Source organism: Clarias gariepinus, chromosome 18, assembly GCF_024256425.1.
Source record: "Clarias gariepinus isolate MV-2021 ecotype Netherlands chromosome 18, CGAR_prim_01v2, whole genome shotgun sequence".
Classification (NCBI taxonomy): Eukaryota; Metazoa; Chordata; class Actinopteri; order Siluriformes; family Clariidae; genus Clarias; species Clarias gariepinus.
Window position 1 is genome coordinate 18,486,044 of NC_071117.1, and position 13,951 is coordinate 18,499,994.

At 37.9% G+C, this 13,951-nt stretch overlaps 1 protein-coding gene across 7 annotated transcripts in view; it reads right to left on the reverse strand.

The window, feature by feature from the left end:
* Window positions 1–6,602: 6,602 nt before the first annotated feature.
* LOC128507046 (mitogen-activated protein kinase kinase kinase kinase 4-like) overlaps window positions 6,603–13,951 on the reverse strand; it is a 58,148-nt gene continuing 50,799 nt past the window's right edge. For 5 of the 7 annotated variants that reach the window (XM_053477674.1, XM_053477675.1, XM_053477672.1 and 2 more), the window contains 9 exons: window positions 13,251–13,368; window positions 12,910–13,080; window positions 10,868–11,011; window positions 10,630–10,764; window positions 10,408–10,508; window positions 10,152–10,301; window positions 9,798–9,957; window positions 8,533–8,672; window positions 6,603–7,440 (listed from right to left, as the gene is read on the reverse strand). In XM_053477674.1, the coding sequence (XP_053333649.1) occupies window positions 7,357–7,440; window positions 8,533–8,672; window positions 9,798–9,957; window positions 10,152–10,301; window positions 10,408–10,508; window positions 10,630–10,764; window positions 10,868–11,011; window positions 12,910–13,080; window positions 13,251–13,368 (1,203 nt within the window). In that variant the 3' untranslated portion in view covers window positions 6,603–7,356. The remainder of the gene's footprint in view (window positions 7,441–8,532; window positions 8,673–9,797; window positions 9,958–10,151; window positions 10,302–10,407; window positions 10,509–10,629; window positions 10,765–10,867; window positions 11,012–12,909; window positions 13,081–13,250; window positions 13,369–13,951) is intronic. The other 2 variants (XM_053477673.1, XM_053477678.1) reach the window with 1 other exon arrangement.

The window sequence follows — 13,951 nt, forward strand, 5'->3', positions numbered from 1 at the left end:
CACACAATCTCCAACGCAAGGCGCTCAGACTTTTATTGCTGCCTTTCTTATCTCATGGTGTTGTGGATGCTGATAAGGAGTAAACAAGTATTTCTCTATTGTGAAGTAGGCTGTTTATCAGAATTTCAGGTGTGTGCCTGGAGGGTAGACTAGTGCTGCAGATAAAGCAACCTGAACGTGCATACTCGCTTTCATATGTGCATCTTAAAACAGACCACTCGAAAATTAGAATGTAAATGGTGTAAAATTAAATTGGGAGTAAGCCAAATAGCATGAGAGGAGAAGCTTCTTAGCTATGGATACAAAAGTAATCTTGGATTTTTTGTGAATAGGTTAGCAGTGTTAAAGTGTAAAATGTTAAATATTAAGGGAAAAAAACAGGCTATTCATTTAAAACCAGAGATTTTGAAAAATAACAATATAGATGGCAATACACAGTGTATTCACATTTGAGCAATTGGCAGATGCCCTTATGCAGAGTGACTTACATTTTATCTGTTTTTTTTTTTTTTTTTTATCAGAGCACTTGAGAATTTAGGGCCTTGCTCAAGGGCCCAACAGTGGCAAATTGGTAGTGCTGGGGTTTGAACCTGGCACCTTCAAATCAGTAGCCTTAATTACTAAGCTACCCCTGATCCCCTATTCACATCAGATCAGTTTATAAGGTGCTTTATTCCCCTTCAAAAGAATGAATGAATTCATTATATTAAAAATCAAGTTGTATATTAGATCTCTTATTTATTTACATTTTTTTCACATATATATATATATATATATATATATATATATATATATATATATATATATATATATATATATATATAATTACTACTGGGCAATATCAATATAGTTCAACTACTGGGCAATATCAAACATCCTTATTATCACCAGGTCCTAAAATATGTTTAAGTTCAGCAGTTATCCTCATACCTACTGTACTTAGGAATAAGATTCATTAAAGGTATACCTGTTACAGTTATATTTATGTAATATGTTTGGTGGTTGTGTTAAGCCGTGTGGGACGGGGAGGGGGTTGTTCTTTGTTTTTTGAGTGTTTTTGTTTAGTTGTTGTTTTTTTTATATATGTAAATATATTTATTTAGAAAAATGAAGAAAGGTAAATTGTATGTCTCTAACTGCAAGTACTGTATTGTTTTCCTTTTTTCAATATAAATATTTGCAAAAAAAAAAAAAAGGACTTCTTTAGGACTCATCCAGAACAACACAGGAACAGCACCGGTTAAAGTGGTAAATAACCTACAGGTCTCTGATCAGGGTTGTGTGATCTTGTTTGTGTTGCTTAACCTTAGTGCAACTTTTAAAGCCATTGATGATTCATTATATTTTCCATAGTGGTGGAAATATAAATTGCAAAAATAAAGGAAATGTTTTTTCCTCACTCAGGTCTAAGAATTTTTTATTTAGAAGTTACAGTCTGGATTACAGAATTCAGTCTGTCATTTAATCTCATGTTGATAAGATTATTATGATAACTTTCATGTGAGAAAGATTATTTACAGAAAAAATATGTCATTACATGATGTAGAAAAAAATGTTTATGTTTTTGTTGCCTTGGTAATTATTGTGCAATACATTACTGTCCGGATGTTCCAGGACGTACATAATAAAATTTCAATTTAATCTAGATTAGGTTTTTACCTTACCCAGGATGATTTCAAAGGCCCCTGAGTAAGTCCCTTGCTAAGGTAATTAAAAAGGATGGTCAACAGTAATGGAACAGCCTTCTAATAAGCATCCAGAGCTGAGAGTTTAAATTCGATTATATAAAGGTGGAGATCTGGATGGTTACCTTATGGATCTATCTTTTAGTTATGTTATTATAATAAGTCTTTCCAGAATTCTTGCTTGCACTGTGCGCACGTACAGCTTCTTACAGAACAGTGCTAAATAGAGCCCATCTAGCAATCTTTAAAAAAAATTTTTGGTGATAGTCATAAATCAGGTTTGCTGAATCAAGTGCACTAAAGCCTTTAATAAACGCTTAGTTCTTTTTTGTATCTTTTATTATTGGACTTTGTTTCCTTAGGAAACACAAAATATCAAGTGATTAATTATCCTGAATGTATTCAATACTTTTTTTACTGTTACTATTATAAAAAATGCTGTATGATTTTCAAAAATCAGTAATTGACACAAAACGTAAATGAAATATTGTGTTAGTTTTTTTTATCAATGTCTCACATCCAGAAAGTAAAAAAAAAAGAAAAGAAAAAAAGTATATTTTCACAATGAATAGCATCGTTTTCACTCATCATCATCTATACCACGTTGTCCTGTGTACAGGGTCGCGGGAGGGGGGGGTCGAACCAATTGAACCCAGATCCTGGAGATGCAGGGCCGCAGTGCTAACCACTACGCCATTGTGGTAAATGTATTAATTTTTGTTCATAATCATTATAATCATTATTAATATTTTTATTATATGGGTGTGCAAAAAGGGATATGGTAAAAATGAAAAAGGTAAGTAAAAAGATTTTTTGGGGAAAAAAACAACCTGCAAAAAATCAGAAAATCTAAAACTATAGGAGGGGAACATTTTAAACTGATCTCTCTCTTATATTTTCCACCATGATGCTTTGAGCTCGTTGTTATCTGAATTAAAGCGAATTGAATTTTGAGATGGAAAAGCAATGCCACCTGGTGGGAGACATTAGCCATTAAAAAAAATACAAATAAATAGTGCCTCCTACAGGCATCTCCATGTCACAACAGCATCAAGAATAATGTAGTTTAGTCGGATCGTGAATTGAAAAACATTTGATGGCTAGAATATTTTCAGTATAAACCAAGAATTAAACATTTAATGTGTTATTTAAATCAGTATGAAATGTTTACTTATCTAGTGTTCAGGCATGAGTGTTATTATTTTCTGTAGCACAGTGGCTTAGTGGTTAGCACGGTCACCCTGGTTAGTGGGCTTCCTCCAGGTGCTCCAGTTTTCTCCCACAGTCCAAAGACATGCTAATTATCAAATTGCTTGTTTGTTTACATACATATACAGGATAATTAGCCTGATGTAATGTGACCTAGCTTGTTAGAAATGTTGCATGAAGTTAATTAAAGTCAAATAGCTATTTTGAGGAGGACTATTAGCATAGGAAATTTATAGGACCTTAGAATCTTAAGCTAACTAGCATATAGCATTGACACACTGCTGTTTGAGTTATACTGGTTACAGCATTGCAGACAGGTTTTAAAACAAGCTAACATGCTTCAAATGCTCTTCACATTTATCAACTACAGTGAAATGAACAGGAGAGAAGAAAATTAGATATTGCTCATCTTGCAAAACGGTTTAAAATGCATAATAATCCACCTAATGTTAGCTGACTTGCTTAGTTGTTAGAAAATCCAATTAAGATTTATTTAACGTTTACTACAATCAAGTACCTAAATTAGCTCGATTGTGATATTTGCCTAGCAGCGGTGATGTAATGGTTAGCACTGTCACTTTGAACCTCCATGATCTGCGTTTGATTCCCAGTTTGCATGCTCTCCCAGTGCTTGGTGGGTTTCCTCCATGAATCTGGATACCCACTTCAATCGCCATCTACTGTATGCAGCTTTATCCTGTATTCAAGAGTGCAGGGGGACCTGGAGTCTATCCAAGAGGACGAGGTGGGATACACACTGGACAGGGTGACAATTCATCACAGGGAACACACACAATCACATGCTCATTCACACATCACAGGCAATTTGGAAACACCAATTAACCTAATTTGCATGTCTTTGGACTGTGGGAGAAAACCGGAGTACCCGGAGAAAATCCACCAAGCACAGGGAGAACATGCAAACTCCATGCACAAAAATCCGAGGTGGAAATCAAATCTGGACCCTGGAGGTTGCAGCATTCAACTTTTATCTTGTCATCATTTCTTTTTCCTACTTTGTAGATGTTGGACCTCAAGTACCCCTTGGCACCATTTGTGTTGCTCTTATTGTGGTCGGAGCAACAGATTGCCTGTCATCCGATAGAAAAAATAAATAAATAAATCACCTGGATTCGGTGAGTCTGTGCCCATCCAGATAGCCTCAGATTTCTGTTCTTGGCTGACAGGAATGGAACCTGATGAGATTTATCTGCTGTTGTAGCTCATTCATCAGGAAGTGTGATGCGTCTTCTGGGATGCTATTCTGCTCACCAGGGTTGTAGAGATTGCCTATTTGAATTAGTATTGACTTCTTGTCAGCTCAGACTAGTCTGGTTATGCTCCTCTGAACTCTCTTATTAACCATGTGTCTGCAGACCTTTCTTACCCATGATGTCTTAATGTTTTTTTTTTGTGCACAAATCTATGCAAATGGTTGTGTATGAAATTCCCAGGATATCAACAGTTTATGAAATCAGCTTGTGGCATTTCTGAGGTGCTATTGAAGACCCGGTTGCTTTGATAGCAGCATTCAGCTCATCTCTATTGTTAGGTCAGGTGTTTCTCATCTTCCACTTGATAATACCCCATAGATTCTCTATTGGGTTTAGGTCAAGCAAGTTGTCTGGCTAATCAAGCCTAGTAATATCATTAATTTCCTAATATTTCCAACAACTTTAAATAACTTTTAAATAAAAATTTTCAAATGCCATTTATGGCAGACCACCCACTGGTCAAGTGAGCAAAGGTATTGGAACATATAGTCTTGAAGTAATGTAAAATAAAATATCATGTATTAGCGAGTAAACCACTGACCTCAAAGGAAACAGTTGCATTTCTCTTTTGCAATGCTTTTCTTGGCTTGTACTGTACTTTCAGTACTTGTTTCTCTTGTCAGTTTCCTCTTCAGGAGGTGAAATGATGTTCAAAAGTCCAGTGACCTGGTCAACTGAAAACCTTTAACTTTCCACCAGATCTTGGTTCCAGATTTTTTGCCTTTTTGGCTCACCTCTGTATTTCTTCAAATTCCACTCTGGTCTTCTGATTCTTATGGTTGATGAGTGGTTTATATCTTGTTGTATGAACACAGCTGTTCTTGTCTCAAAGTCTTTAATCCAGTTGGATTATGATACCTGCACACAAGGCCTTTTTTTTCTTGTACTTCTTCTTAACAGCTATTTGTCATTAAATGTGATTCTTTTCCTTGGCTAACCTGTTCTTTTTCATGACATTCCAGATAACATATGACACCTGTTAATCACATGTTCTAATATTTATGATTTCCTGGGGAAAAAAATAGATGCATTCAAATTAAATGTGCCATGTTATGTTGTCTGAATGTAAAGGGCAAGAAACGAAAGCTGAAATTCTGTTCTGTCATCTCATATCCTTCTTTTGATCCCACATCCAAATGTCTTCCGTGGATCCCAAAAACAATACACACTACAGCATAGGATTTCAAACCTTTCACTATTGCAGAAACAGATTCCATGGTTGAAGGATGGAAATGACGTGCTTGGTGATGTAAAGATCGGAAATATTATCCAACCAGGAGAGAAACTTTAACAAAAGAAGCAATTTTGAGAGTTAAAACTGAGGAGCTAAAGAGACAAACCTAGTCAGAATCAGCACAGCAGCTTGAAAAAGGAGTCCCTGATAATAATGTTGTTTGTCTTTCGGCTGGTCTCGGTTGCCAGAGCGGCACTGCATCCAGTGGCGGGGTTTTGGCATTGGCTGGGCATTGAACCCAGGCCTTCTGCGAGAAACCTACCACTGAGCCACCGATGCCTTATTGTTCCTGTTAATAATAATAACCTGCCGGGGTCAGTGTAACAAGGGATATATTGTAAGGCCTGGGCAGTTTATGAAGCATGTTTACTTGTACATGGGCTCATGAAGGGGTTGTGTAAGCCCTAAAAACTATGCTGATTTATTGGGATTTATTGATGCGTCAGTTCATAATGACTTTGCGCTGATGGAAAGTATGGAGGATCAGCTGGAGTGAAAATTGCTTTTACAGCAGGTGCAGTCTTTCCTTTTTTTGCCAGTATTCATGGATTTCTCTCCTGGGTCTCTTGAGAGGACATTTAGTCAGAGACAAAGATGACAAGGTTTTTTATTATTTTAATAATATCTCTCTGTTCATCGTGTTCAAACGGTCCCAAAAAAACTCACCTGATGGTAAGTGAGGCTTCGATGTTTCGAAAAATTTTTACATTACATAAATTTAGTTGTTTAAGTTTTTCCTTGGATAGTTATTCTTCCTCCAAACAGTACCTTTTACAGGCCACTAAAATGTCATAATAGAATCAAGCAAAGCATCATTTAAGGTGGAAGGTGAAGGAGGGGAAAACAATGAGGCTACTTTCAGGGTTAAATAAATTATTTATTATTTATGATGTAATTTAGAATTTTAAGAATTTCTGTTCTGTTATAGCTCTGCCAGTTTACCATTTACCAAAAGGTCAATTTTAAAACCCTTTTTTTTTTTTTTTTTTAGGATTTATTTTATTTTTAACAATGACATATTGTCTAGTCTTATAGACAGGAAAAAAAAAACTGACTTCCCCAGTCAGGGTGAAGTAATCTGGGAAATCCTAAATCTGAATAGTTTATTTAGGCCAACATTGTGTAAGACTGATATGCACGTGTTTTTTTCTGTATTTAAAGCAACAGTTATAAAATCACCCTGATACATGACCAGCACAATGAGAAGGAAACTAAGAATTTATTTATCAAGTGCAATACTTAAAAAATAAAAACACTCAATGTACTGTATATGAAACATCGTTGCAAGTTCATCAGCGTAAAATCTCAACGGACTAAGGTTGATGTTTAAATTGCCGGTGAGTAAATAAGCCCCCAAAGTAACCCGGACTACCACGATAATACAGTATATGACTGATGTTTTGGCAGTTGACAAATTCACAAAAAAAAAAAAAAAAAACAGAGCTCCTTCATGACCTGCTGCCATGAAGCCCCAACCCTGCTTTCCCTCGAGTGTGGCCAGAGATAGACAGATTAAGAGAGCAAGAATAAGAGCGAGAGAAAGACAAGAGAGAGGCAACATGCAAGCTCCCTTCACAGAGTTCTGCACAAATACATTGACGTAAACTGTATTAGTAACTGTTCATGCGCTTTAGATCCCTCCATGTGTCAATGTGTTCGAAAAGGTGAGCCCCTGAATGGTAAAAGTGTTATAGATCTCCAAGAAAAGTCTGGATTAGCATGTCGGATGCCCAGCCTCCGCAGTCGAGTTGGCTGTAGGGGTCATGGTAACTCCCTTCCACTCTTTGCATTCACAGGTCACAGCTATTGAAAAGCACGCTGCTGCTTTAATGGACTACAGGACCCAAAGAGACATTTCAGCTCGAGGCTGAAATGTTTTTATTTCAATGCCGGCCCGACAGTGGTTTCACAAAAAAAAAAAAAAAAAAAAAAGTCGCTTCGTAAATCAGAAGCTTCACCAGCTGAGCAGATTGCTGCGGCCCAAGGTCATGAAGTAGACCTGACTCGCGCCTCCGGGACGTACAGAAGCAAAAAACACCTGCAAAAGAAACAAGAGTTCAACATTATTAAGAAACAAAGTCACAATTCACTTACTCTGCATGGGTTTCATCGATAAGCACTCAAGACATTCATTATTCTAGATTAAAAAACTAATTGTGAGAAGTATAAAGCAACATTAATTTCTCATTCTACACTTAATGGGAATGACTAGGCAGCTACATGAACAAATTTATTACGAGCCCATTAAAATGGGTTATAAATGTTGTTCGAGTCAAACCGGGACTTGTGATGAAATTTCTTTTACAGTACAGTGATGAGACTCTTAGCCACAGTAAAACATGAATGGCGATGACGAGGTTTCTCAAGGCCCAGCATACAGTAGCCTTCCTCATAGACATTCAGCGAGTGGAGCGTCTGATGTTTACAAATTCGACAACTTGTGCAAGAGACACCTCTAAACTGTACAATCAGTCACGAACACCACTTGCACATTACAGGAAATCACCTGGGAGTTATTGCTACAACCACTGTACAGTCATGACCTCGCTCAAAGCCATTTTCACATGTTTGGGCTCTTAAAGGATCTCCAGGGAGGCCAGCGTTTCAGATGTAAAGTACGCAGTCGGATAGTAGCTCCGCCGTACTTAGAAAACTTTCTAACTTCTTGATGGTATCTACGTGTTTGTGAAATACTGGGATAAGTGCATTAGTGTAGCAGGGGGTTACTTAGAGAAATAAAAGTAGTAGTTTTTACTGTGTTCTGTTCTCCTGCACAATCAAAAGTCCCGGTTTGACATGAACAGCCCATATTTTGCACCTCCAGGCTTTAAATAAAGATAACCAGTACAGCTGCACTGTTTGTGTTCTGTGAAAATTGTACAATTATAAGAAAATGCTTCAGATATTTTATCTATTTTAATCACCTATATTTACCTTTTTTTATTATAATTTTTTTGTAATGCACTAGACAAGAACAGAAGTGTCAGCAAGCTATAGAAAAGAAATCATTAAAACAAAGAGAAACCACAGTTTCTGGCCTAAATATTTAAATACATTTCAGCCAAATCCTCTAAAGAAATGTTTAGTTTTTACCCCAACGTGAAGACGTGCAGCTTGAAATTAGTCTCACCTTGTCATTTCTCTCGCACAGGAATTTCAGCCTTTGCGCCCTTTTGTGCATGAACACACCGTCCAGGTGGCCCGTCTCAACCGAGCGGATCTCTATGGCCTTCTCGCCCCAGCCCATGATCTGATTAGACCTGATGTATGCTGCAAAACAAAAGATGTGGTGTGTCAAATCGAATGATTATGCATTTTGGACGAACAAATCTTCAACTTTAACGACTAATTCACTTCTATACGGCCAAAACTTCTATACAGTATTGGTGCTGATTTTATATATTTATGTTACACATATAATACAGAAAATGTATGTGGCCAAAGAAGCTACTTCTGAACTTCATGTAACGGGGAAGTGACCAGTCTTGCTTCTTTAAAAATTTCTAACTTTAGTTGCCAACTTTAGCCGTTTTAGGGAGATGATTTTTATATGTGATTTTAAAATGGCAATTTACAGTGTTATACTGTCTCACGTCAAACAATAATTAAAAATGTGAATTATTTATATTTCTTTACGAGTATTGATACTAAAATTGGCATCTAGAAGTGTATCTGTAAAAATTGCTGCCCAAATTAAAAGCATTTCATGAAAAATTAAGAATTTTTCCTCCAAATTACTAACAGTGGTTTTATGTAAATGCTCTAAATTAGACACACACCTTATGTTTTATGGCCATAAAACATAGAAAGCTATAGTTTATTCAGCTAAAATAGCTTTTTGTAAACTGCCCAGTAATTATTGTTAACATCAAAATTCCAAGGCGAGATGGTTTTTAGTAAAAGTAAAAAGCAAAAAAAAATCTGTAGTGTCCGTAACCATGTCAGATTAATTTTGCAATAGCTTAATTTAGCATTTTAGAATAATACATTTTTCCAGTTTCTGTCTGGCCAAGCTTCATCTGAATGCCAATTAAGATTGTTGAAAGATTTTATTAAAAAATGTTACGGACACTACATAAAAAGGGGATAAAATTGTATTTTAATGCGCTTTGTGCAAATACGTTTCTTTTTATCTTATAAAAATATAAATATGTATGCATATTTACAAAAAAAATTAAGCATTAATTAGGAAATAAGAAGCATTATGAAAAATAGTGTTATATGATCCTATTTGAAAATGTACTTTTTCACCCACAGTAGGTAAGACATTTTGGCACCAATACCATGTTTTGGCTGATACCGATACTACTACATCAATTCATCACTGGTTTATCAGAGAACATGCTGGATCCTCCATCTGCTCATATCTATGGTGTGTTAATGCAATGACCGTACCCACAGAGGTGGGCATCTCTCCCCATTGCAGCACCACATCTTTGGTGATGCGCCCGTATGTGTTGACGTAGACGCCTTCGTCCTCGTAGCACACCAACAGTTCGATGCCATCTGTGTTGGGAAGGATGATAATAGCATGCGACTGGATGCTGGTCTGAATCTATTAGAAAAAGTGAAGAAAAGAAAAGAAAAGAAAAAAAAAAAGCCAGGGTTAATCAGATAAGTCAACCACAGGGTACTATCTATAAAACTGCAGACAGTGTTAATGTTAACCACAGGGTAGGACATATTCTTAGGCTTCCTGTCACCGCTTCCTGTTATTTAGAATGCTGCAGACGTGCACATGGGGCTTACATGGGTTGGTAAATAGATGTCGTAAACAGCGCCCGAATCCACGTCGACGGCGTGAAATCCAGAGCTGGAGCCGTAGATCACCTTTAACCTTTGACCCTCCTCTACCGTCAGGTCCACCAGCAAGGGCTTGTGCACCAGGTCCCCAAATGACTGCAGGAACAAACAGAAGTGAATACATTAAATACATTAAAGCATGAATTATACATTGTCTGTGCGTTAAGAATTTAATTTTTTTTTTTTAGTTCATTAACTTTACTTTAAAGGCCATGAATTTATGATATGGCTTCGGCGCCCACGCGTAGACCTCCACGGAGCTTTTCAAGGCGAGCACCAAGAACTTGATTCTTTCATATTTTACTGTAAAAAAAGAAACAGACGTTTATTATGTATATCATGAGCTTGGAAAGTCACGTTTCTATAACGAACCATTTCGTTATAGAAACGTGATGCATAACTAATACGTAGTTATATTACATACCAACTTTGTAGTGCACACAGCCCTCCAGCTCTCCCACTGTAGTCCATCCCTGCTTCTTCTCCACCTCGGGGTCATTGTGCAGGATCTTGTTCCTCAACCAGGACAGATAATACACCCGCAGTTTGTTCTTTTTTCCTGTCCCCAAACAAACAAATTAACAAGGTCCTCAAATCAAATGTAAATCTCTTTAAATAATAGAAGCGATATCTATTTAATTTTTTGGCTCTGTGGATCTTACCCGATATCGTGACCAGGACATTGAGCCCTTCCAGAACATCCATTTGCTGGAAACGTCGCCGGTTGATGAGGGGGTAAACTTTACCCTGCCCACTGCGGTCCAAAAGCAAAAGACCACTTTCCGTTCCCACCAATAAATTCACCCCTACGTAGGGAGAACAACGAGGTTCATCAGAACAAGGAGGACAAGCTAATGTAATAAACATCTCCTATTCAGCTCGTTACAGCAAAAAAAAAAAAAAAAAAAAAAAAACTTGCTTGTAAAATCATTGCTTAATCCCAAGCTTAGCCAAACGATATGAAGAGAAGCTAAGCTAGCAAATCTGTTAAACATTGTGGTGCATAATACATCACTATAGTTTGACTTGGAAACCAAATGCACAGGGATGTTGTGGCTTTGACATGCTATTTATTAGAGATGGGGCAGACTGATTAGTGAGGAGGCTGAATTTCTTTTTTTTTTTACATTTATACATGTTTGCATTTAAGGTGGCAAAATGCTGCCATTCCTCTATAATCCTACAGGTGGCACTCTCTAAACTATTCACACATTGGCAGGCAACATAGCAATCTGGATGATAGATAGGAGCTATATATGATAGATAGAAGTCATGTAGGCAGTAATGACAGGTGTGCGCCCAAATCTTTGTACGCCCTTAGCTCACTCCAAAGGGCTCACTACTTAGATGGCCTCTTCCTTCTGCAGGTGTGTGAAGGGGCATGGTCGCTAAATCTGGCACAACTCGTGCGAACTTGCTTAATTAGGGGCTCGGAAGGTCTGGTGAAACCTGCCCGAAAGTTCAGAAACAGCGTAAGGCACGTTAACGCGGTGAGTGGGACGTAAGTGAGGGACTTTAAAGACGGGTGGACTGTACACCGCTGTTTGATTGCTGGGAAAATTACAGCTGTGGAAGGGAGTGCATGAGCTGTACTCTTTTGCCATAAGACCTGGCCTTGTGTTTGTGTTCTTGTGGTGCACCCTGAGCAATATATAATCATGATATTTATAAAGATAAGCATACTAACAGAATCGCAGTACAAATAAGGTCGGCACATGGTAATCGTGATAATAACAATATACAATTATTTGTCACATGTACTTTACGGCACAATGGGGGCACTAGTGGCTGAGTAATAGGTGAAACACCTGCCATGCGGAAGGCCCGGGTTTGATTCCCAGCCAGTGCCCAAACCGTCCAGCCACTGGATGCAGTGCCGGTCCCAAGCCCGGATAAAATGGGAGGGTTGAATCAGGAAGGGCATCCGGTAGAAAAACCTGAGCCAAGTAGTTGTGCCGACCAGATATTCCGCTGTGGCGACCCCTTGCCGGAGCAGCCGACAGACCAACAACTTTACAGTACAATGAACTGATATTTTCTTTTTACATATACCAGTTAAGAAGCTGGGGTGAGCGCAAAGTCAGCAAGGATGCAGCACCCCTGGAGCAAACAGGGTTAAGGGCCTTGCTCAAGTTCTCAAACGTGGCAACTTGCCGGTGCTGGGGCTCGAACCCTGACCTTCTGATCGGTAACACACAGCCTTAACCATCACTGCTATATCGTATCAGCTGGTCTCTGGTGATTTACATGCTTACTATTAAATAATTGCTGCATTTAACCCAGTACATAAAATACGCAAGTGTATAGGCGGACAACTCTGCTTGCGGTGCAGCTTATATTTGTAACCTGATACGGGCATCACTATTTATGTTATTTCCGAATCGAACTTCGTTGCCAGAATAAACAAAAGCATATAAACAAATTTTCCTGTTCTTTTATTATTCTTCATTCTTTTTCTTATTTAAGCAGTGATTGAATTCTAATTCTGAAGACATTGCTGCTTACGTGTACTTGCGGTAGCTATTTACCTCAACGACTTCAGCACTGAATTCTCACAAGATTGAGCTATGAGAGCTATACAGCAGTAGTAACCAAGCATGAAGAGCCACTTAGAACTAGCCAACAAGTGGTCATCTATCTAGTGTAGTAGTTTATCATCATATGTAGGTTCTTATCAGAATTAGTCGAATCGTCGGGTACGTACCCCAGAGTGCAGCACACAGGATCTCGGAATTGAACCTCTTCTTGTACTTGCGGATCTCGGGCGTGTCGCTTTGTGGCCGAGTGTTCACCGGGTTCACGTTGACCACCGAGCCCTTGCGCATGGGGTCCGGCCTTATGGCTTCTTGGAGCCGGATGTCGTTCCCGATGACTGCTGCACAACAAACCCAGTCATTGTCTGCTTTATTAATATTGCTTAAGTTTGAGAACGACACTATATTCAAAGCAGAAATAATTTTCCGAACTGACTGATGCTCTCACCACGGTCCTTTAAACATAATTAGAACTGCAGCCTTTTTTTTTTGTTTGTTTGTTAAGACTTACCCATGTTGTTGAGAGAGCTGCCAGTAGAGGGCGATATCTGTAGAAGTCGAGGGTCAATGAAGGGAGTGAAGGAAGAAGAGGATTTGTGTTTTTGAAGAGAATTACTGCCGGAGAGAGTCTGGGTGGGGAGGGAACAGATCACAAGTCAATGATAAGGAATGTTTACAGTCGTGTAACAGTAACAGGGATATAGGTTGGTCCCAACTATTATAAAAAGTTTGAAAAGTCTAGATTTCACTCTTTTATAGCTTAAGGTTAAGACTTAAACTACTGAGCCACAACAGCTCACTAACAGGGTTAGTGCAAATATTATTAATTATATTAAATAATATTATTAAAGGATTTAATACAGTTTTAAATATGCACTATAAACAGAAACAAAAAAAGAATAAGGTTAAATTGTGATCTGGGAAAAGATGAGTGATTGTTAGAACGAGAATAATGTGGAAAATGAATCAAAGAAGGTTGTTAATGAATAATGAACTGAAATATGAAGGAGCTGAAAATGGATAGTTAAAAAAAAAAAAAAACAGAAAAAAAGGCGGGAAACGGTTATAGTTTCGCTAGTTTGAAAAAAGTTGTAGAACGTGGCTGAAATGTCCTAAAACTAATGATACTAAAATATTGTGAAGTTAAGCTTTAAGAAATTCCCTCTATGGAGCCGACGGGGAGAAATGTTTTGGGATCTCTCTGGGTGATTC